The sequence below is a fragment of the Callospermophilus lateralis genome, chromosome 13, assembly GCF_048772815.1.
Source record: "Callospermophilus lateralis isolate mCalLat2 chromosome 13, mCalLat2.hap1, whole genome shotgun sequence".
Lineage (NCBI taxonomy): Eukaryota > Metazoa > Chordata > Mammalia > Rodentia > Sciuridae > Callospermophilus > Callospermophilus lateralis.
Window position 1 is genome coordinate 30007808 of NC_135317.1, and position 25991 is coordinate 30033798.

Sequence of the window (25991 nt, forward strand, 5' to 3'; positions counted from 1 at the left end):
AAAGAAACAGAAAATAAGTTGATCATTAAAAAAATACCATAGCTGTCAATTTAAAATGAGATTCTTATTAAACAAAGCAATAACACTATACCCTATAATTACATCATTAATTTATATACAAGAATTGTGTGCAAAGTGCTTTTCAAACTATAAAATAAAGACTTTGGAATAAGATACAAATGGTTATCCCTAGCAGTTAATTACCCCTGACTGCTTGTAATGAATCCCAATTTCCTACTTTCTTAAAGCCACCATTTTCTGATTTCATACTTGATATCTAATTTTTTAAAATAATCCCTGATCCACAAGTTTAAACTTTATTTCTACATATAATTCAGTTACTTTCTCCATTTTTTTCTAAATAAGTAGAGGATAGGTTGTTTTTTTTTTGTCGTTTTTAAGCAAAGGTAGATCCTTTTAGACATGTTTAAATCTAGATGGATTAAAAACTAAAAAAACATGAAGTTATATGAAAGAAGAAATAAGAACATGAGTTTGGGAAAAACAAATTGTATTCTCATAAAAAAAAAAAAAGCTTCAGGCAAATAAAGAACCATTCTGTATATTAAAGTTGGACTAATTTCTTCCCTCTTATTAAAAACACTCTGAACACATGCTAATCCCAACATCTTGCAATACAGAATTCTTCAAAATTATCTGTTACAAAGTCTCTGATTCATAGAAATCTTTAAAGCACAAAGTACATCTAACTAAATGTAGAGTTTTGTAAGGTATACAGGAAGAATGATTTTCCAAATCTTCAAGGATCTAAATTACAGTCTTCCTTTTAGTCTAAAAGGTGAGATGTGGGATAGAGGGACTTAAATTTTCATTGGTTGAGCATGCCTATTCATATAAAAGCATATGGCCTGTTAGCTTGCAAAACCTTCCAATACCCCTAATGAAGTATGTATATCCAAATATTATACCCCCAAGGAAAAACTGAGGCACTAAGAGGTTAAAGAGTCCAGTCTGTATAGTATACCAGTTGCAGAAAAGTGATATTAATATGTTTCCTTTTTTACCTTTGTAAAAACAGTATAAATAAGTTTTCATTTTATATTTCAAAGCACCCTATGAAGCATACACTAGATATCCTCAAAGAAAAATAATTACAAAGGAATATATGTATAGATTGAATTAAAATCTTATAGGTTATATCTGTAGGCTCAGAATAAACTTTTAAATCTATTACATTAAGCCCATTTTTCATAATTTCCATCATCATGTTATGTCTATCTGTAACTCATTTGTAAAAACTAAGTCTAGTAGTACAAAGGGATATAATTTTTAATAACGATGCCTGACATTAACTCTGAGATGTGACTACTCAAGAAAGATTACGTGCAGCCCACAAAGTGAATGTGGAGAAGATTCTTCCAACAGTTTCTACTACTTGGCATGGCAATTCAGTGACTAATATAAAATCCATTTACCCTCATTTGAAACTCATACTTGGTTTACATTCTTTCTCATATTTAACTTAGAAAATGAAAAATACCCACTTATATAAATCGATCTCATTATCAGACCTGTACCTTGGGAAGCAGCTTATATTTCTCTATGGAAGATAATCGGGTAAATGTTACCAAACAATAATTTAATGTCCTTCAAGTTCAAGAGTAGGGTACAATATATGTTACTTATAACCTAGGTTAGATTGATTATTCAAGTATCAGCACTATTAGTCCTTAAAATGTTATCATTTGTGTAGTGCAAAAAATATGTGTGTGTATATGTACACAAACCAAACTACTGGACAACAAAAAAGAAATGTAATCATCACAAATTAAGATTTTCTTGTGAACTCCACAATCCATTTCATTCTGAGGTCATCCAGGCCCAGCAGTCTTCTTAAGTAAAATATCATTTTCTTCAGTTCAGTTTTCTTTAAAAAGAAAGTAAAAACCAGATTCCTGTGAGTATAAATGCAACCCAACATGAAACACATCCATACCAAAAATTCTTGGATGATAACATAAAAACATTCAATTTCAAGATAAAACCATAAATTACAAATGATCCTCAGGAAACAACTTCATGTGACTTAGCCCAATAGGAAGGATCTAATTGTAGGCACTGAAATTATCAAAAGTTTTTATTTATTTAATTTTTGGTACTGGGGAATGAACCCAGAGGTGCTTTACCACTGAGTCACATCCCCAGCCCTTTTTATTTTCTATTTTGAGACAGGGTCTCATTAAGTTGCTTAAGGCCTTCCTAAGTTGCTGAGGCTGCACCACCACACCTGGCCCAAACAGTTTTCAATAAATAAATTTACATTCCTTTTTTCTTCCCTTCTAGAATTTCATCCTTTTCCAATTGGCTATACAATCAAGACTTAGGGGAATTATTTCATAATTTTGTGAAAATGGAAAAGCTGTGAAACCAAAAGCTTAATTGACCCAGACTATTCATTTAATCAACACATATTTGTATCTGTTATTTTCCAGACCCTATTCGTGCACCTGAATTCAGACATAAATGAGGCAGGCTGTTTGCACTCTAAAGAGCTCAGTTTAGTGACAGGGGAGACAGAAACATACAGCCCTCAAACTTGGATAAATATAACACAATGATTTTAATGACATCAGAGTGAATGAGCTACCGGGAGAGGGTAAGCTTGTTATCACAAGACACAACAATCACATATGACTGCTGTAAAATCTCCATACCCTCCTGAGCACTCAAGATGCCTGTCTAAAACTTTCATATTAGTCATTCCTCTCTGTAGAAATACTCTGATTTGAAATAATCAGATCATTTCTTACGCTCTGTATAAATTTGAATAATCAGATCAGTTTTCACCTAACAGGAGTTCCCTGCAGAAGGAAGAAAATAGGGCCTCTGGAAGAGGATAAATGAAATGATGGACAAAGACAGATGTGGGTGGTTCTAAAGACAAACTGTCTGAGTGAGGTTCTAGCACAAATGTTAGCTGCGGCTGGTTTGAACTCATGATTCTCCTGTCTCAGCCTCCCGAGCCACTGGGATTATAGGTGTGCGCCACTGCGTCGGCATTTTTTTAAACATTTAATGAAGTGGTAGGATAACTATTTTTTTAAAGTATTTTTTTTTCAGTTGTAGATGGACACAATATATTTATTTATTTGTTTGTTTATTTATTTTTAAATGTGGTGTTGAGGACGGAACCCAGAGCCTCACGCATGCCAGGCAAGCACTCTACCACTGAGCCACAACCCCAGCCCCAAAAGATAACTATTAATTGAATTTTATTTTATTTTGGTCCTATCTCAAATTTCACTGCCCTCCAACTTTCTTCTACAAAGAAAACATGAAAAGGAATTTTGAAGTCCAGGGATGTAGCTCAGTGGTAGAGAGCTTACCCAGCATGTGTGAGGGCCTGGGTTCAATCCCTAACACAGTAAAAAAATAATTTTGAAACAGTACAAAATATGTAAATACCTACCTTTAGTGTCACTGTGCCTACTGTTTAAGTTGAGCATTACTACTTATTGAGAAAAGATTTGGTTCTTTTTTCCTCCTATGTCAAGGAAACTAGAATTTAAAACACTGAACAGGACTATGCCCAAACATCATAGGAGAAATTTATAATGTGTAAAAGAAAAAACATTTAAATTAAAAGTTTATAGTTCTTTTGATTCCCCTCTATGGTGCTGGGAATCAAACCCGGGTTCTTGCCGACGCTAGGCAAGTGCTCTATCACTGAGCTTTATCCTCAGTCCAACATCTATATCTTTTTGACAATTAAAAAAAAAAAACAAATAAGGGCTGGGGTTGTGGCGCAGTGGCAAAGTGCTTGCCTAGCATGCATGAGGCACTGGGTTCAATCCCTGGCATCAGTTAAAAATAAACAAATAAAGGTATTATATCGATCTACAAACTTAAAAAAAAAAAGAATCCATTAAACAAACAAACAACAAATATACAAATGGACTTAAAAGGTAAAAGTACTATTGAAAAATCAACTTAGTCTGGGTTTGGTGGTGTACTCCTGTAATCCCAGTGGCTTGGGAGGCTGAGGCAGGAGGATTTCAAGTTCAAAACCAGCCTTAACAACTTAGTGAGGCCCCGAGCAACTCAACGACACACCGTCTCTAAATAAAATATATTGTTTAAAAAAGGGCTGGTGATGTGGCTTAGTGGTTAAGTGCCCTGGATATAGTGCCCCCCCCAAAAAAAAGAAAGCTTAAGTTTCATATGCATTTCAACCTACCTACTGTGATAGATTATAACTGGGTTCTTTGGTAAAGGAAAAACACCCATAAATATTTAAACTCACAGATTTTTTTAAATGTGTGTCAAGTGTGCCCTATTGCTTTTTACCCATCAATTATTACTTAATGGGAGATGATGATGAAACATGGAAGACACAATCAATAAGGCCACCAGCAAAGTAATGGTCTACCTTGCCAATTCGCTCAAGAAAGTAATTCAGTTTTTGTGTCCAATTTTTGGATTGAAAATTTTCTGGAACACAAGTATTCTCACCTCAGGACAGAGATTCAGGGTACATTCAGGAATTCCAAGCTATTTCTCAGACCTATTTGAGTTATCTTTTATCATCCCAAACTGGAACTCTGGCCTTCATCTTAAACTACTTCCTAATTCTAGATACAGTCAACCAGCAGGCTGAAATTTTTCTGAAATGTTAATGCCTATCTGTCAAAGGTATACAAAGTAAGCAAGTATTATCTGTTTACCTTTCCACTGTCATTTATATTAGCAAAGGGCCCAAAACAAACATCATAAAGCCATAAAACTTAAGAAGCATATAGTTATTTTCTTGTTGAGCAGATCATAGGCATACAAATCTATCAGATGTTCCCAAGGGAAAACTAGTCTAACAAGTACTGAGCAATCGCCAACATATCATTTCCAAGGTAGCTTTAATCTCAGGATCAGTATAGAATGTTCAATATGACAATGGATCTATTCTCTTAGTTGTTGGTGAAAACTGTCTACTATCAGTTTTAAGAATTTATGCATCATTTCAAATTATAAAACTATAGTATTACCTTCTCCTTCTTTGATAATACAAATGCACCAACCACTGGGCAATAAAAGGCCATATAATAGCAAAAGTTAATGCACCAGGAGACATCTCAAAGGGCCACCAAGATGGTCTCTGGAAAAATAAAATAAACTTGTCAATAATCTATTAAATATTATAAACTTAACAACATGCTTAATTCTTAATTTTGAAAATATAAAAATCCTTGTGAAAGAAAAGTGATATTCTGTATTTCAGGCCATAACTCAGTAAATAAACTTTCAGGAACATTTCAAACTTAAACAGAAAACAAATATTTTTTAACTTCAAAGCTTTAAAGGATAAAATTAATCTTAAATACCATACAGACCTCAAGATGTAATCTAAATGTACTATAACTCATTTAAAACCCTGCTACTTAGATTTTAAGAAAAAAACGTCTTACTTGTGAGGAAGGTTGAGTACTAGGCTGCAATGTTGATGATTTTTCCTGTGAATACAAATGAAAGTGACTCAGCTTGACAAAAGAAAAAATACATGGTAATTTTTCTACTTCCTGTCCTTTAAAAAAAAAAAAGTCTAGGACTAGGAATATAGCTCAGTTGGTAAAGAGCTTGCCTCGCATGCATAAGGCCCTGGATTCAATCCCCAGCACCAAAAAAAAAAAACAAACAAAAGACCCCAAAACCCTCAAATCAATTTAAGCACTTGCTTCTTTAAGGGTCTTATTACATTACCTACTTCCTTTGTTTCCATACAAACCAGCAATTTACAAGCACATTTGAGAACTGCAGCCTTGATTATTAATTAAAATAGACTGTAAACAGTATCCAAAGACTTGTTTGGGGAATTCCTGACAAGTTATAGCAAAAAAAATATATATATATGATATATATGAGAAATGAACTGTTAGTATTAAAGATTATTAAGTGAGAAGCAGTATGTGTGTGTATAGATATATAGATATATATTTCTTTTTTTTCCTAGTGCTGGGAAATTCTGTAAAAGAACTCATACATGCTAGGCAAGTGCTCTACCAGTAAGCTACACCCTCAGCCTGAGAAGCAATATGAATTAAACAGAAAATTTTCAATTAATTCAGGAAACTTAATCTAAATCAAGTTTCCTTAGACTTATTATAAACTTATTGCTCCAGTTTTCTCTATTTATTATAATTTTAGATAAAGGGAATGAAGATTAATGAGATCATCCATTCACTGAATAAATGTTTACTGAGATCTATTATGTACTAGTCACTATTCCGGGTACTAAAGGTACAGGAAGAAGCAAAATGACAAATATCCCTGCCTTAATGGAACATATCCCAGTGTAGGGATACTGATAATAACAAAATAATAAATTTACAGCATGTCCGGGGTGAAAAATGCCATAAGGAAAAAATAAAACAGGGAAGACATATGAGACATATCAGAAGAATTGAAGCCTGCAGCAATTTTGTTTTTCTATTTTTGCAGTGAGGAGGATTGCACATAAGCAAGCATTCTATTAGTGAGTTCTACCCGCAGCATACTTGCAAGCAATTTTAAATAAATTGTTTGAAGAAGGCTCAAAATTGTGGCTAACAGAAGGAACAGCCTTCTGTGTAAAAGTAAAAGCAAGTTCAAAGACCCAGGGTGAGACAGAAACTACTGGAAACTTCAAGGAACAACTAGAAGGTCAACGTGATGAAGTTCTGTGAGATAGAATAGCAGCAAGGTGGGGCAGAAGGAAAGCAGGCTTTTAAAATTCTTATGGGTGGGCTAGGACTGGGGCTCAGTGGTACAGCGCTTGCCTAGCACGTGTGAGGCCCTGGGTTTGATTCTCAGCACCACATATAAATAAATAAAATAAAGGTCTATTGACAACTAAAAAAATATTAAAAGAAAGTTTTTTTTAAAAAAATTCTTATGGATAATGTGATTTCAAGTAGCCTAGTATGAATATGGCTTACAGTGCAACTAAATTAGATGCCTCTAGATGTTGCATTAGTCCCTATCGACCATTAAAGTGTTACACTGGTGAGTTAAAGTTGTAGTACACTCAAGCTAAACACTTCAAGTGCTAAAAGAATGAAGAAAAGGTAATGACTCTTAAGCATAATAATATTCAACCAAGAAATGTACGTATGGCACTTCTCCAGATTAAATGTAATAAAGGGTAGAATTAAAAAACTGGGCTCCTAGGTATCCAATAACTTATATCCAACGTCATATTAGTCACTATGAATTGGAATGAAACTCATGGTGACCAAATTCCAAAGTGACAGACAGAATAACTACCCTTCATTACAGTAGAAATTAACCTATTAAACACTAAAGTTGAACTGGAACTGTTGAACAGAACTTGGCTTACAGCTAAGAAGTAACTAGCACTAGCTGGACACAATGGCACATGTCTGTAATCCTAATGACTCAGAAGGCTGAGGCAGGAGGACAGCAAGTTGAGGCCAGCCATAGCAACTTAGCAAAACCCTATTCAAAATTTAAAAAAAAAAAAAAAAGGAAGGGCTGGGAATATAGCTCAGTGGTAGAACACCCTGGGGTTTAATACCCAGTACCAAAAAAAAAAGTAACCAGCACTACTTGTTTAATTAAGATTACAGTTTTGGTTTTGCTTTGTATGTGCTTGAGAAATAAAGTATATTTAAAGTCCATTATCCCGGTACACTATTGCTAGGATATTTATCCATATATACCAAGAAGCTTTTATGTAAGTTCTATTTAGAAAGTCACAGTTTAATATTTTATTATTTATTGCTAGATGAAAATAGAGGATTACTGATGGCTTTTCTATTCCCTCTGAGGTGTTGGGGATCTGACCCAGGCAAATACTTCACCACTGAGCTACATCCTAGCCTACCCTTTCCAGATCCCACTCCTTGTTTTGTTTTGAATTGAACTCATGGACACACGACTGCTGAGCCACATCCCAAGCCCTATTTTGTATTTTCTTTGGAGACAGGGTCTCATTCAGTTGCTTAGCGCCTTGATTTTGCTGAGGCTGGCTTCAAACTTGCAATCTTCCTTCCTCAGTCTCACAAACTGCTGGGATTACAGGCATGCGCCACTGAGCCCTGCTTCCCACCCCTCGTTTTTTGAAATTCATTTTGAAAGGAAAAACTTCAAACAACATAGGTAGCACTTTGCTAATATGAAAATCTAAAAAAATCCAAAATGCTCAAAAATCCAATACTGGGCTGGGGATGTGGCTCAAGTGGTAGCGCGCTCGCCTGGCATGCATGCAGCCTGGGTTCGATCCTCAGCACCACATACAAACAAAGATGTTGTGTCTGCTGAGAACTAAAAAATAAATATTAAAATTCTCTCTCTCCTCTCTCTCTCTCTCTCTCTCTCTTTTTAAAAAAAAAAATATATATATATATATATATATAAATCCAATACTTTTTTGAGTACCTTTTTGAATGACAACACAACACTCAAAAAAGTTGTGGATTTTGGAGCATTTCCAATTTTGGATTTCCAAACTATGGATGCTAAACTGATAAAGTCTATGATCATATTCCAAACTACAAAAACTCTGAAATCTGAAATACTTGGGGTCCCAAGCATTTTGAGGAAGGGATATTCTACCTATAGTAACCATTGCAAAGGAAATATGAAAACAGAAAATTACTTAAATTAGGTCCTCTTTAAGGTTGTGAGCTTCCTGAGGGGAGGAACCAAGTTATCTTATCATCATCATCTTTATTTTATTATCACCATTATTATTATCATTTCATAATGACAGTAATTACTGCTTACTATGACTTTGCTCTGCCAATAATTAATATAGCCTCCCAATACTTAGTTTCTTTTTAACAAGATTATTAAACTAAGTCTCCTTCAGTTCTACAATCTACTACTATTCTGTCTTCAATTTACTACTCATGAGTCATCCAAGTAAATTATTCACATTTTTAAGAAGTTCTTTATCATATCAAAATCTTTGTTTTTTTTCCCTCAAAGATGGACACTGAACCCACGGCTTCCTATATGATAAGTACAAGTTCTACCACTGAGCTACAGTTCCAGGATCCCAAATCTTTTTTTAAAAAAAGGGTTTGTATGAGACAACAATGAAAAAGTAAAACCTATAAATAATATCAAAAGAATTTTAGAAATATTTCAGTATCATTAAAGACATTAAATATATACAAAGTATTCTTTTTAAAAATAAAATTGCAAAATGAAAAACAATTTAAAAATAAAAATAAAATCACAGAATAAGAGCAAAACAGATTGGAACAATAATGTTCAGTAATAACTACACAAAAGAGGCTTTTCTGTAGGGGTACCTCTTCTTGGTTTCTCTTAAGATAACTCTGTGTTATCTATCCTAGGAATAGTGTACCGGGATCACAGACTTTAAATATACTTTATTTCTCAAGCACATACAAAATGCCACAATTTCTTACTAATGAAAGATACAAATAAAAGTTTATTTGATAAACAACTTACATATACCTATATAAATAAGAATGTCATATTATTTATTTAAGGCATTATTCCTTTTCCAAATTTAATTTTCTTTTTATTTGTTGTATTTTAAAAAATAAACTTGGGCTGGGGTTGTAGCTCAGTGGTAGAGCATTTGTCCAGCATATGTTAGGCATTGGATTCTATTCTCAGCACTGCATATATGTAAATAAATAAGACTAAATGTCCATTGACATCTAAAATAAGTATTTTTAAAAAACAAAAAAATAAACTGGGTTAATTTTCATTATTATTTTATTTATTTTCATTATTTTAATTATTATTATTATTTTAAGTTTTTTTTAGTTGTAGATGGACACAGTACCTTTATTTTTATTCATTTATTTTTATGTGGGGCTGAGGATCAAACCCAGTGTCTTACACATGCTAGGCAAGTGCTCTACCACTGAGCTACAACCCCAGCCCTATTTTTTTTTTTTTCTTTTTAATGTGAAAGAGACTCTGAAACACTGGATCATACACATGAGACACTATTTTTAAACTTTTTTATTACAGATCTTGTTGAGAACCTGATAAAGACAAATCCTTCCTCCTCAAAAATCAAATAAAATTTGCATAGTATTTTAGCATGTTCATAGAAAATCTAGGGATTCACAGTCCGATAATAAAACATAATTGAGAATCTTTGGGATACATACCATTGAGAAACCTTATGATACACTGAGTAAGTTACTGATTTGGTAAAGGGTAAGATATTCACAATGAGCTGGGCAGGATGGCACAGGCTTATAATCCCAGCAATTTAGGAGGCTATATGAAACGGGCCATCAAAAGCTTGAGGTCAGACTCCACAATTTAGCAGAGAGACTGTCTCAAATTGAAAAAATAAAAAGGGCTGAGGATGTAGCTCAGCAGTAAAGTATCCCTGAGTTCAATACCCAATACCAAAATATATATATATATATATATATATATATATATATATATTCATATTCACGATGGTTAATTAGAAAGCCTGTGGTATCAGTTTGTTTATGTATCTACATTCAATGTGTTTATCTTGCAATGGAAGCCTACTGCAATGGAAGTAGCGATTATTCTTCTAATACCAAGTAGTATTCAGTAGATACTTCTTAGTTTTTAGAAAAATCACTACACTTTGGGTAAATTGTGAAAATGTATGATTTGTACAAATCTGAAAAACAGATTATTCACTGCTTTGCAGGATCCACAAACAGAAGAACACTTCATTTAGTTTTTTATTTGTTGTACTTAAAGGCAATGAAGTGGGCTGGGGTTGTGGCTCAGCGGTAGAGCATTTGCCTAGCATGTGTGAGGCCCTGGGTTCGATCCTCAGCACCACATATAAATAAATAAGATACTGTGTCCAACTTCAACTAAAAAATAAATATTTAAAAAACCAAAAAGCAATGAAGTAAGTGGGCTGGGGCTGGAGCTGGGTAGTAGTGCACTTACCTGGCATGTGTGAGGCACTGGGTTTGATTCTCAGCACCACATATAAATAAATAAAATAATAAAAGGCCTATCAACAACTAAGAAAATACAGTCAGAAGCTTACCTGTGAAGCAGTTAGTGTTTCCAGTTTTTGAAGTCTCTGAAGGACATTCTGCATGTCCTCCTGCAATCTCATGAGCACTAGAGCAATCTGCTCATTGAGGCTGCCTCGTGATCCTCTGTCTGAGCCCCAGCGTTCTCCGTCACCTCCACTTCCCACTTGCCCACCTTTGGTTCCTTCGCTCCAATGTGGCATCCTATGTCCTATTGTAAGAGAGCAAAATAAGTTAGTTCTAAATAAAACTTTTTTAAAATTTTGCTTGTATTTAAATAAAAATAGAAATAGAATGTTTTATTCAGTTTCCTCTGTTATTTTTTTAAGATCTAAATCTCTCAAGTAGAATAGAAACAATCAGGAAATAGACAAAATAACTCTTAGGATCAAAGAAATAAACATATAAAGATATAAAATAAAAAATATAAAACAAAATAATATAAAACATTATATGTTTATATAAAAACACAAAATAAACATATTTATTCTGACCTATTTAAAAAATTTTTTGCTAATGTTTTACATATATTAATATGTGACTATATTCATATAATTCACAAACAAGATACATGTGCAGAGTCCATTCTAAAAAATTCTTGAACAAAAGGTAAAAAAACTGAAAAAAATTGAAGATTGCTTCTCTAAAGTACTAAAAGTTATATTAAATAAATGTTATGTTTTCCTTTTTGGTCATTTTTGGTTTCATTACATTGTTTCACAAAAGATTTTTAAATGTGTTTTTCTTATTATAAATTGTATACTTTTAATACATACTAAAACCTAATAACTACTGAGATTTTGCTAGCAACTATTCATTCTTTTTTGGTAAGATTTGTCCTTTCTTGAACTTTGGATTGGGCAAAGGGAAGGGTGGAGAGGGATTATGAGGATAGGAAAGATGGTGGAATGAGATGAACATCATTACCCTAGGTACATGTATGATTGCAGGAATGGTGCATCTCTACACTATTTACAACCATAGAATTGAAATGCTGCACTCCACTTGTGCATGATGAATTAAAATGCATTCTGCTGTCATATACAACTAAGTAGAACAAATAAAATTTTTTTAAAATAGATGTCTTTTTTATATGTGTGTGTGTATATATATATATATATATATATATATATATATATATACACACATACATAGTAGATGGACACAATACTTTTATTTTATTTATTTATTTTTATGTGGTGCTCAGGATCAAACTCAGTGCCTCATATGTGCTAAGCAAGCACTCTACCTCTGAGCTACAACCCCAGCCCCTCCATTCGTTTTTCTATGCAGATATTTACAAAATTGGCATTACCCCTTATACTTGTCTTTTTAAAGCATATTATGAACATATGTCTGTATCATTAAATGTTATTCCAAAGACTTTTAAATGAATGCATAAATTTCTTAGTTAAGCCAGGAAGTAATTCACTCATTCTTCACTTTTGGATAGTTAGGATGATTTCAAATTTTTGCTAATACAAAAAACACTGCAAGAAATGTCTTTGAATATAAATTCTTATCCAAATTTCCACTGATTCCTTTAGGATAGATTCCAAGAATAATAATTCCTGAATAAAAGGATAACAACTTTGTCAAGGTTCTTAATGAGTATTGCCACACTTCTGTTCAGAAAGACTTGAGTTTTATGCTGCTCTGTTTAACAGTACAACCACATTACCCTACCCTTGCAGAAATGGAAAAAAAGGCCTGGGGTTATAACTCAACGGTTATGTACCCCTGGGTTTTTTTTTTTGGTACTGGAGCTTGAACCCAGGGGTACATAACCGTTGAGTTATAACCCCAGGCCTTTTTTAATTTTCTGAGATAGGGTCTCACTAAGTTGTTTAAGGCCTGGCTTTGAACTTGCAATCCTCCTGCCTCAGCCTCCCAAGCCATTGAGAGTAGTGTGCCACTGTGCCTAGCTAAATTCCTTTAATTAAAGTTAAATGTACGGATAGTGATATAGCTCAATGGTTGAGCACTTGCCTAGCATGTATGAGGCCTTGGTTTAATACCCAGTACTGCAAAAAAATAAATACATAAATAAATAAAAGTTAAGTATAAATTATTAGGTACATATAAAAAGTACCATTTCTTAAATTGATATATGAAGAAACGGATAATCAAATATTTAAAAAGAAGAGGCAAACTACCATGATAGGAAAGGCATATAGAAAGATGCAGTGATTGAAGGAGCAAGGTAGACATCAGAGTGGAAACATTTCCTTTGCTTATTCAAAATAGATGCTTAAAAAAAGTAATTCAAAAATAAAAAAAGGAAGAAGGTGATAAAGGCAAGAATTACAAAGAACAGGTTGGAATTAACTTTCATAAGTTTAATTCACAAGCTAAGTTTAGACTTTATAGAAAGATCATAAAATAGTATACTGTACATTCTTGAACAGCAATAATATGCCTTACAAACATATTAAAAGGAAAACAAGGGACAGTGGACACAGCTTGTAATCCCAGTTACTCAGGAGCTGAGGCAAGAGGATAGTTCAAGGCCAGCATGGGAAGTTTAGTGAGATCCTATCTCAAAATAAAATTTGAAAAGGAGCTAAGAGGCCAGGCACGGTGGCACATGCCTATTAATCCCAGTGACTTGGGAGCAGCTACTGCTCAATAAGTTAAAAATATTAAATGCATATTCAAGTTATAATGCTCTTATCATGGGCTTAGTGGGACGTAGCTCCATTGTAAATTGATGAGCTTTTGTATTTTGTTCAAGTAGTTATTTTAAAACCATTATTTTCCTTTCCTTTTTTTGCCGCAGTCTCTGGCTGGGCACAAATCACGAGCCACCACACAGCTTATAGATTCAAACAGCAATTCTTTATTCCCGATCTCACACCGGCCTTCTACAAACACGTTCTGGGGAAATCCACGTTCTCTGCCCAAATCCACCACTCCACCGGGCTTCTGTCTCCCAAATATATTGTCTGACCCTAAGAACTCAAGAGGAACCCAGGCAGCAGGATACGCCCTATTCTAAAGGGGGAACACCCTAATCTCCTATTATGCTAAACCGGGGACACCCTAAACACGGATCCGCCCTGGTCCTTGAGCAAGGTCACCTTTCAGGAGTCCTTCCACTAGACAGCATGGGAGTAGCTGGCAAGGAAATTGTCATACCTACTTGGCTGATGGCTCCCAGCATTTTTTTTTTTGTGTGTGTGTGTGTGTGTGTGGCAAGGATTAAACACAAGACCTCATGCATGCGAAGTACATGTTTTACCACTGAGCTACAATCCTAGTCCTAAACCATAAGTTTCTATAATATCTTTAATTCTTTTTTCACAACATCTATTTATTTCTTACCAGAAACAATTTTTTTAAAAAAATACTTTTTAGTGGTAAGTGGACACAATACCTTTATTCATCTTTATGTAATGCTGAGGATCAAACCCAGGGCCCTCACACATGCTAGGTGAGCACTCTACCACTGAGCCACAACCCCAGCCTTTACCAGAAACAATTATAATGAACACATTTATTTTTCTTCTGCACTCAACTCTATACTGTTACCTGATGATATCACTATTCTAAAAGTTTATCTTTACAGTGTTAAATGTTCTTTCATATTTGTTACTTAACTTGTCAGCTTTAAATGATCTCTTTTGTCCTAAGTGGGGAAATGTGGAAAAGAAAAAGAACTCAGATTTCTACCTGGAGATGACAGGAGAAGAAGCATCAGCACACCTAGAAAAGTGATTGTTCAGGGGGGAAATAGAACATAAATTTGGTTACAAAAAAAATTGCATTAAAATTTTAGAAATGGAAATGTTTTCTCTGATGCTTTCAGAGATGACACATTATGCCCAGAGTTAAAGGGGAAAACTAGACAAAGAAAAACTAAAGATGTTATTGATGTTATTAACTTTCAGCTTTACGACAACCTTCGCATACTGAACATATTAGTGCTTCTTTTGTTTAGAACTTTCCCATTTTACCAATTAGTTTATAGTGAGGAAGAAGAAAAGAGAATACACACCTCTGCCTCTTCTGACGTTAGAGAATTCCTCATTTTCTCCGCCTCGCTTCTCACGGTGTGGTGCTCCACTGTTATTTCTGCCATCTTCTCCTCCATGCTTTACTTCACCTTTTCCTTCAACTGTTACCACCTGCATATTCCCAATGTTGCCACTTCCAGGAGATACTTGGACATCTTCAGGAAAACCAGAATTTTCCAAGGGCTGATTGCAATCACTACCCAAGTAATATTGAAATGGTCCATTGTTTGATGTAAAACTGTCTAAAGACTACAAATTTAAAATGACACTTCATTAAAAACTATAAATTGTTATATACCATAAAGTTTTCATGGCACCAAAATATAGTCTAAAATGTTATTTCATGTTTTAATGGAAATATTCCTAATCTAAAAAATTTCTTCAATTCATCACCAACTTCCTATATGCCATTAAAAAAAAATAGGAATGATTTTGTCCATTACATTTTCACAGTGCACTGTTCTTATGAGTCAATCACTCATCCAAGAAACATGTAAATTTCTATTCTTACCATAATTATTAACTTTAGGGATACTCTGAAGAAAGAGATAGGATCCCTGCCTGTACGAAGCTTACAATCTTAGGGAATCAGAGAAGGATATAACAACACTGTTTAATAAGTTTTATGAAAAGACATGCAAAGAATGTTATAGGAGCTCAGAGAATGGGTACCAAACCCACACTGTGGTTGAGTGGAGGCTCAGAACAGACTTCTTGGAAGAAATTAGATCAATTATGACTTGAAGAACAAATAAGAACAAATGATATAAGCCAAGTCAAAGGTGTCACAATAATAACATCATGAACCAATAAATTAGTTGGGATACAGGATGATTTGAAAACTTTAAAAAATTTTTTTTGTGTATTTTTTAATATTTTTGAGTTGGAGATGGACACAATATCTTTATTTTATTTATTTATTTTTATATGGTACTGAGTATTGAACCCAGTGCCTCACATGTGCTAGGCAAGTGCTCTACCACTGAATTACAACCCCAGCCCAGACTTGAGAACATTTAACACTATAGAATCAACAAGACTTGAAAGACTGAATGAGGGGAGTAAGGGAAAGAAAAGTCTCTAGAGACTAGATGATTTGTTGACTCACCAAGGTGAAATACTGAGGTTTCAGGAGAACAGAAAGAGAAAATGGTACTATTACAGATAAGAAAAAATTGAGGTCCCTAGGCAAGATATCTAACAGGGCAGTTGGAATTCAGATAAACATTGGATTTATCACTTGAGAGTAATCAGCCTGTGAGAAATGGTTGATACTGAGGAAGTGGTAACTAGAACTACATGTCTGAGGAACACTAAATTTAAGAGGTCAACAAAAAAAGAAAAACTCAAAAGAAGACGACTACATGGAACCTAACAGGTAAAAGAGAAACCCTTTTAAAGGAATGGTATAATGAAATATTTTCCAGGAGAGAATAGTTAATATTTTTAAATGATAGTCAAATGACAGGAAATATAAAGCATCCTTTCAAATTAGTGAACAGAGACAAGTTGGCATGTATGACAGAAACCTGACTGAGGTGAATGAATGCAGTTAATGAATACAATCCCAAAAATGTCTGGCCATAAAGTAAAGAAGGGCAATAAGACAATACTTAGAGGGTTTCACAAGATTAAGAAAGCATTTTCTGGGCTGGGGTTGTGGCTCAGTGGTAGAGCGCTTGCCTAGCACGCAGGAGGCACTGGGTTCAATCCCCAGCACCACATAAAAAATTTTAAATAAACAAAATAAAGAAATTGCATCCATCTACAACTAAAAATTAAAAAAGAAAGCATTTCCTTTTAAAGACAGAAGGGATATGAACATGTGTTTAGCATGAGAAAAAAAGAATCAGAAGAGACACAATCTAGTCTAGAGAGTAGAAAAAATGGAAGTCTCCAATGTGGGAAAAAAATAAGACACAAGCAAATCAGAGAAACTGGCCTTAAATGGGAAGAACATGTTATCCAGTGAGGTAGGAAGAAAAGTGGCAAGGATTAAATAAGATAAGCTAATACTCAGTAAGTTAAATAAGTAAGTGTTAGGTATAAAGAACAATAACCTATTCTTCTATCTTCTTAGTATAATGAGATCAAAATTATGAGATGAAAACAAGGGAGTAGGAATATCAGTCCCACCCACACTACCAATTCTGGTAGAACTCTAGTATTTTATTTCATGTTTTTGATGCTATTCAGAGTATGGTCTGCAGACCAGCAGCAGCAGCAGCAAAAGGAGCTTGTTAGACATGCAAATTCATGGGTCCCACTAAGACTTACTAAATCAGAGACTCTGGGATTGATAATGACCCAGGAATCTATGCTATAACAGCCTCCCTGTTAAAAAACAGCCAGGCACGGTGGAGCACACCTGTAATCCCAGTAGCTCAGGAGCCTGAGTCAGGATAATCGCAAGTTCAAAAGCCAGCCTCAGCAACGGGAGGCACTTCGCAACTCAGTGAGACCCTGTCTCTAAATAAAATACAAAATAGGGCTGGGGATGTGGGGTTAAGTACCCCTGGGTTTAGTCCACAGTACCAAAAACAAAAATTTGAGAACCACAACTTAAGAGAGATATGAAAATGTATAAAGCAAAGAAGAAAAAATGTCTAATAATTTAATCTATAAAAATTTTTATATTTTAGGAAGAGATTTATAGCCACACACTGTGGCACATGCCTGTAATCCCAGAGACTCAGAAGGCTGAGGCAGCAGAATTCCAAGTTCCAAGGCCAGCCTTAGCAATTCAGCAAGATCCTTAGCAATTAGTGATACCCTGTTTCAAAATAAAAAATCAAAAGGGTCAGGACTAGGGATGTATGGCAGTAGTAAAGCACCTCTGGATTTAATCCCCAGTACCAAACCAAACCAAACCAAACAAAACAAAAAACAGGGATTTATAATGTATTCAACTTAATACAATTTGCCAGGCATAGTGTACATGCCTATAATCCCAGCTGCTCAGGAGGCTGAGGCAGGAGAATCAAAGGTTCAAGGACAGTCTCAGCAACTTGGCAAGGCCCTGGGCAATTTAGTGAGATCCTGTCTCAAAAATATAAAAATGGGCTGGGGAGGTAGCTCAGTGATTAAGCGCCCCTGGGTTCAATTCCTAGTATCAAAAAACAAAACAAAACAAAACAAAAACCCTGACTTTTCTTTAAGCAATAATTTAAGTGAGGTGAGGCCCTAGACAGCACAAGGTTTTCTATCACCTCAGCAATTTAGTAAAATCAGTGGAATACAGTATTTTCAGACCATAAGCCCTATTGAAAGGAAAGAAACCAAAGCAATAAAAATAGTAACAAGGTAAAAAAGATCACTGCAGGTCTGGTGATGGGTGAGTGTAATCCCAGCTACTCCAGAGGATGAATCAAGAGGATCACAAATTTGAGGTCAGCCTTGGAAACTGAGTGAGACTCTATCTCACAATAAAAATTAAAAAGAGCTGGGGATATACATCCATGGTAAAGCACCACTGGATTCAATCCCTAGCACCACAGCAAATAAATAATAAATAAATAAGATTGCTGTGTTAAAAAACGCTATAAAAATCTTGAAAATAAAATTCCAATACATACATTTTAAAAAAATGATTTATTATAGATCATCTGTCATGAGTAAATAATTTGAAGGTAATGTTATTTAGGATTGAGGTTAGATAATAGGTCAGGCAGTAATAAAATAAATGATTTTTGGGGGGGTGGGGGGTTAACCAGGGATTGAACCCAGTGGTGCCACATCCCTAGTCTTTTTTAAAATTTCATTTAGAGAGTCTGAGTTGCTTTAAGACCTCACTAAATTTTTGAGATTGAGACAGGCACACGCCTGTAATCTCAGCAGTTTGGGAGGCTGAGACAGGAGGATTGTGAGTTCAAAGCCAGCCTCAGCAAAAATCAAAGCATTAAGCAACTCAGTGAGACCCTGTCTCTAAATAAATACAAAATAGGGCTGTGGGGCCTGGCCTTGTGGCTCAGAGGTAGAGCGCTTGTCCAAGCATGTGTGAGACACTGGGTTCAATCCTCAGCACCACATAAATATAAAATAAAGATATTGTGTCCACCTATAACTAAAAAATAATATTAAAAAAAAATAGGGCTGGGGATGCGACTCATTGGTCAAGTGCCCCTGAGTTCAATCCCCAGTACCAAAAAACAAAAAAGCCCTGGGATTAGAGGTGTGTGGCATCGTGCCAGGCTAATAAAACAAGGTTTTATTTACCTTAACAGACAGGCTAAATACCTCAATGGAGCAGATTGAATATGAGATGAAGTTTGGGAAGAAAACAAATAATGAATCCTAAGAATAAGTAATACTGAAAACCATAAGGAAGTAGAGCAAAGGAAACTCCTGATGAAGTGATAATGTAGAACACAATCAAATTCAACATTCTAACAGAAGAAGGAAAAACTCTCAAAGGCAAACATCAGGAAAAAATATTCCAAAATTATTTTAGCCTTTTTATTATGGAAAATGTCAAACAGACTAGAGTACTAATTACCAAATTTCAACAATTACCACTTCAGGGCCAATTTCGTTTCACCTATGACTCCTATTTCCAGTGAATTATTTTTAAACAAATTCTAAATATCATATCAGACTTTTTTTTTTTTTTTTAATTGCAACAAGGGCTGGGGATGTGGCTCAAGCGGTAGCGCGCTCGCCTGGCATGCGTGCGGCCCGGGTTCGATCCTCAACACCACATACAAACAAGGATGTTGTGTCCGCCGAAAACTAAAAACTAAATATTAAAAAAAAAAAATTCTCTCACTCTCTCTTTAAAAAAAAAAAAAAAAAAAAAAAAAGTCAATTTCTTTAAAAAAAAAAAATTGCAACAAAATAAATATACCAAAGATTTTTGGTATGTACATTGCTTACTCTGTGTGGTGGTCTGGTAGTTAAACTTAACTGACACATTCAAGAGGCTATTAACAGAGTTTAATAAATATTTTTATAACAGAAATACAGTGAGAAGAGAAAAAGAAAATGTTTAAATTGTAATAGGCAAACAAACAACAATTAAAAAGAAAAACATGATATTAATGGTCCACAAAAATCACTTGAAAAGGGCTGGGGATATAGCTCAGTTGGTAGAGTGCTTGCCTCAAACACACAAGGCCCTGGGCTCAATTCCCAGCACCACACACATACACACACAAAAAAAAAACCTTAAAAAGAGGCTGGGGTTGTTGCTCAGTGGTAGAGCGCTTGCCTGCCTGTCACACATGAGGCCCTATGTTCGATTCCCAGCACCACATTAAAAAAATAAGCAAATAAAAATAAAGATATTGTGTCCATCTATAACTAAAAAAATAATAATAAGTAAATAAAATAAAGGTATTAAAAAGACTTGAAAAGACCTGGATTTGTAAGGATTTCAAATTTGATAATAAAGATTACTTAAATATATTTTTAAAAGATTCCACCTAAGACATTTGTGGATGACAATCTATAATTAAAACAGACTTGGTAAGGGTGGTAATGAGATGGAGCTGTACCTATCTAAGAGGATTCCTTTAGGAAGGAACACCTATGTTAGGGTGAAAAGAATGTACAGGAGTTAATCTACTACATGGAAAGTAGGAACTTTCCAGGCCAAATGAATGCACAGTTGCTAATGCTGGACATGAAAAGGAGAAGAGGCTTGACATATTAGAAGAAAAAAGGATATTAAAGAAGGTCAGGATGGATGGGGAGTAATACCACAAGAGTGGTATTAACAAAGGCCAGTGAGGTAAGAGCAACAGAGATCAGAGAGCCCCAAGAAATAACTCAGTCTACTATGGATTTATAGAGAAAACAGGTGCAAACCTAGAATTTAGTAGTCAGATATTTACTGAGATTCCATCCTATCCAGATCCTTTTCACCAACATTCTCCAAACAATAAAAATTTTAAGAGAAAATAAAAGGGAATCTGGGTTCTTATCACTTACTTTCAAATTCCATTATTAAGCTTATTCTCAGTTTGGGTTCCTTATTATTTTTCCAGTCTGTACTATTCATTTATGTTTAACCTTAGTCAATAAATTCTTTATTCATGTGTTTAAAAATTTGAGAAAAGGGGCTGGGATTGTGGCTCAGCAGTAGAGCCCTTGCCTAGCAAGGGCGGGATCCGGGTTCGATCCTCATCACCACATAAAAAAATAAAGGCATTGTATTGTGTTTATCTATACTTAAAAAAATTTTTTTTTTAAATTTGAGAAAACTAAGAGTAGATGCAATTGCCTTATGAAATGAAAAAAAAAAGGGGGGGGACATAAAAAGTTAAAATTGTTATATTAGAGGTAAAAGCTCAATGATTTTCTATACAACACACGGAACTCTATCACAACAGAGTATAAGAGAAGTGGGGAGAGGATGTAAAACTGCCAAACAGAATTCCAGTTGTCGAAAACACCCTCATCATCATCAGAAATAGTTTTCAAAAAGAACAAAACAAAACATGGACTTTGTGGGTTTTTTTTTTTTTCCAAATTTTCTCTTTTAATACAGAATCTTAACTAAAATTTAAAGATGATTTTCACTAAAAATTTTAGTGCAGAATTAGAGTCAATGTGAAGAATAGGCTTATTTGGGGGCTGGGGTTGTGGCTCAGCGGTAGAGAATTTGCCTACCATGTAAGAGGCCCTGGATTCAATCCTCGGCACCACATAAAAATAAACAAACAAAATAAAGGTATTGTGTCCAACTACAACTAAAAAATAAATGTTTGTTTGTTTAAAAAAAAAGTAGGCTTATTTGATTGAAAACTATTAAATTTTCTTTATTAATCAAATCAATGTTTAAAACATAGTGTCCACTATAAACAGTTTACCCTCTGGTTCTCCATCCTACCTCTGCCATTATGCTTATAAACATATATAAATTATAAGTAATAAATAAAATATTTAAATAGTATGGATTTTCTTTGAATATTCTAGAATCTTATATAGAAAAGTTTACAAGTAAAAATATAAATGCTTTAACATTCTAGAGGTATGTTTTCAAAGTGATGAACAGCATGTACATCTGCTATTAACAGAAGTTATGCATTGAATTCTGATATACCACTTTGAAAACTTACCAATCAGAAAATGTCATTTTTACCTCTTCTTGTCCAAACTGCTCCATAGAATCACAGTAAACTTCACTATCTGAATCACTTGTCAAATGCTGAATTCCTGAAACATCTTCAACATGATCATCATTTGTATCTAAATATGAACAAATACAGAAGTAGCATAATTATATTCTAACAGAAGAAAAACACATTCCATTTTCAAACTTCACCAGCTCTATATTATGTGCATACTGAGTGACACACATGATTTACCAAGTCATACCCTTTTTTAAATTTAAATTTAGTTAATAGTTCTTTTTTTCTGGCTTTCTTTTGTTGTTGTTGTTGTTGTTGTTTAGTACCAGGGATTGAACCCAGGAGAGCTCAACCACTAACCACACTCCCAGTCCTTTTTATTTTATATTTTGAAACAGAGTCTCATTAAATTGCTTAAGACCTCACTAAATTGCTGAGGCTGGCTTTAAACTTGAAATCCTGCTTCAACCTCCTGAGCTGCTGGGATTACAGGTGTGGACCACAGCACTGGGATTAGTTAACAGTTCTTATTTGAAAAAATTACAAAGTATTTTACTACTGAATTCTATGAAAACACTGTCCTGTTGAAAACTTATAAAACCTAATAACCACCAAGCTCAGTGGCACATGCCTATAAATCCAGTGAACTGGGAAGCTGAGGCAGGAGGATCACAAATTTGAGGCCAGCCTCAGAAACTTAGTAAGATCCTAAGCAACTGAGCAGACCCTAATCTCAAAATAAAAAAATTTTAAAAGGGCTGGGGATGTGGCTCAAGCGGTAGCGCGCTCGCCTGGCATGCGTGCGGCCTGGGTTCGATCCTCAGCACCACGTACAAACAGAGATGTTGTATCTGCCGATAACTAAAAAATAAATATTAAAATTCTCTCTCTCTCCTCTCTCACTCTCTCTTTAAAAAAAAAAAAAAAAATTTAAAAAGGACTGGGGATGTTTTTCATAGTAAAGTACTCCTGAGTTAAGCCCTAGTACCAAAAAAAAAAAAAAGAAAAGAATCTATAAAGTCAGCCTATGAGGCCTAAATGAGAGATGCAACTATTCAAGTTTGGTTGTTACACTAAGAAATGATATTTCTTGGTTTCTGGACTAAACTGGACCACTATTAATAATTCACCATATGTATATACAGGCCCACGCTGGAGAGTCCTAGGACATGAAAAGACTATAAATTACGGGGCTGGGGATGTGGCTCAAGTGGTAGTGCACTCGCCCAACATGCATGAGGCACTGGGTTCGATTCTCGGCACCACATAAAAATAAAATAAAGATACTGTGTCCACCTAAAACTTAAAAGTAAGCATTAAAAAAAAAAAAGACTATAAATTAATCTTATTGACTTCAGAACAAAGGCACCATATAATCAAAGGTTAAGAGAAATAATCAGGAAAAAAAAGTAATAATTTGTAAGTTTTAGTTTAAAATATATTCTGAAATATCATATGGTTAACATAAAAAAAGTTTCAATACAAATATAAAATGTAACATTAATCAACCCTAAGATATTAATAAAAAATAATAAAATAAAAAAATAATAATTTTTTAAAAGATATTAATAAATATTTATATTTTAAAATTTGAAACTATTCCTAAATATACTAAAATTATTAAAAGAATATTTTAATAATAAGATAAAGGCTAGACAAAAAAATATTTGGGGACAATACCTTGGTGAATGCAGGCAGCAATTTTTTCAGTTTGCTCCAAGTTTTTATCAACAGGTTTTACGTCATCAGCACTTTGGTCATTTGGAGAAGAGTTAGCATGAATGTCATTTTGTATCTCCTGAACAAAGCTGTCTTTATCATAGCCATTCGTGATAATAATCTCCAAATTCTTATAATCTGATTTCTTCATCATCTGCTTAGCTTTTATGAGAAAATGGAGAGATAAATAAAAAGTTCACAGTAGGTCAACTTCTGATATTATGTTCTTTTTTTTTTTTTTTTTTTTATAAAAAGGGCACTTTATATTTTTTTTTAAAGTGAGAGAGAGAGAGAGAGAGAGAGAGAGAGAGAGAGAGAGAGAATTTTAATATTTATTTTTTAGTTTTCGGCGGACACAACATCTTTGTTTGTATGTGGTGCTGAGGATCGAACCCGGGCCGCACACATGCCAGGCGAGCGCGATACCGCTTGAGCCACCTCCCCCTGATATTATGTTCTAATAACTGCTACTCAATTCCCCACTCTATCATAATCCTTTTGAAGGGTTTCCTACTTGGATCACAGAGATGGGGAACTCCTTGAAAAGGAGCTTATTATATGTTGAGGGCTTACTCAGAAATTGTATTAGCTTCAAAAGTGTTTCAGTTCCCTGTAAGTCTTCTAAAAATAATCTTTCAAAGTCCTTATACTCTGCCAGGCATAGACAAACTGCTCTAGAGAAAAGATACCTCAAAGACTGAAAAGTAAAAGCAAAACAAAGTTGTGTGGTTTGTTTTACTATCTCTCTATATCCCCCTTCTAAAATAATCTTCCCATGAATCACAAACAAGGCTCCCTGAATGCAGCTCTTGTAATTCTAGTGCTTATCTTCATCAAAACTGATGCCTGGATGGGGGCTGGGGTTGTGGCTCAGTGGCAGAGCATTTGCCTAGCACGTGTGAGGCCCTGGGTTTTATCCTCAGCACCACATAAAAATAAATAAGTAAAATAAAGGTATTGTCTCCAACTACAACTAAAAATAAATATGTATTTAAAAAAAAAAAAAAAACTGATTCCTGGAGCCAAGCACAATGGTGCACATCTGTAATCCCAGCAACTCAGGAGGCTGAGGCAGGAGGATTCAAAATTCCAGGCCAGACTAAGCAATTTAGGATTGAACCCAAGGCCTTTGCACCACCAAAAAAAAAAAAAAAAAAATTAATTAAAAACATAAAAATTAAAAGCTAGTCTATTTCTCTGAATTTTTATTTATTTATTTAAAAAATATTTTTAGTTGTAGATGGACACAATATCTTGATTTTGTTTATTTAATTTTTTCATGTAGTGCTGGGAATTGAACTCAGTGTTTTATTTTTGATAAGATAGTGAGAGTTTAACTTGTTTCTGGTCCTTGGTAATATAACCATGTCCATGTTGGAAACTTAATACTCTGTAATAGGGCCTTTGGTCCACCACAAACCTGAATATAAGGTCAACAATTCACATCCCACCACATGCACTAATCTTATATAGTACCATATCAGCTCAAGTCTTTGTACCTTTTCATTTTATTAGTGCAAAATTATTGGCCCATTATCCAAAGCTTACCATTATCCATTTGTTCTGCTCCTTTTACTTCTTGGGCCTCTTCTTCCTCGGACTCTGCTCCACTATCACTGCTTTCAGCTTTACCATTAACAGTCTTAGCATTTGGAGTAGAAGTTAGAACATTACCAAGATCTAAAACATGAAATGACCACCTAATCACTAATGTGGTAATATATGATAATTCTGTACTTTATAATAAAATAATTTTAAATTAAAATATTAGAATTTTATAGATAATTAACAGTATTCTTTGACTCCAAATACACTTATGTAGGCAAATTCCTTCCATTGTTAAGTTTAAAACAAAAATGATAAAGCTATCTTAATTCCTTTATGGACAAGGCAGATAATAAATTATTTTTAAGTTAACATCAATCAAAACAGTAAAGTTAAAGATGAAACAGTCTTCTTCAAACATATTAAATAAAGAGATATACTGTTAGCATCTGAAAACATAAATATGCTATTTTTGACCCTACCAACAATCTCATCAATATTATACTTGGAAGCTAGGCACAGTTATAACGTAACTATAATTCCAGTTTCTTTGGAGATTAAGGAAGATCAAAAATTTGAGGACAGCCACAGCAACTTAGGGAGACCCTGTCTCGAAATAAAATAAAAAGGGCTGCTGATGTAGCTTAGTGGTGGAGTGTACT

The 25991-nt window shown here is 34.3% G+C and overlaps 1 protein-coding gene and 1 non-coding gene across 7 annotated transcripts in view; one reads left to right on the forward strand and one right to left on the reverse strand.

The window, feature by feature from the left end:
- The window catches only part of Acbd5 (acyl-CoA binding domain containing 5), a 42234-nt gene continuing 16243 nt past the window's right edge, over positions 1-25991 (reverse strand). For all 6 annotated transcript variants that reach the window (XM_076873032.1, XM_076873034.1, XM_076873030.1 and 3 more), the window contains 8 exons: positions 25333-25464; positions 23746-23946; positions 22077-22183; positions 14977-15244; positions 10991-11190; positions 5421-5465; positions 5001-5110; positions 1-1888 (listed from right to left, as the gene is read on the reverse strand). In XM_076873032.1, the coding sequence (XP_076729147.1) occupies positions 1876-1888; positions 5001-5110; positions 5421-5465; positions 10991-11190; positions 14977-15244; positions 22077-22183; positions 23746-23946; positions 25333-25464 (1076 nt within the window). In that variant the 3' untranslated portion in view covers positions 1-1875. The remainder of the gene's footprint in view (positions 1889-5000; positions 5111-5420; positions 5466-10990; positions 11191-14976; positions 15245-22076; positions 22184-23745; positions 23947-25332; positions 25465-25991) is intronic.
- Positions 16648-16720, forward strand: Trnaa-agc (transfer RNA alanine (anticodon AGC)). The gene has a single exon. It is a non-coding gene; the product is annotated as a tRNA-Ala (tRNA).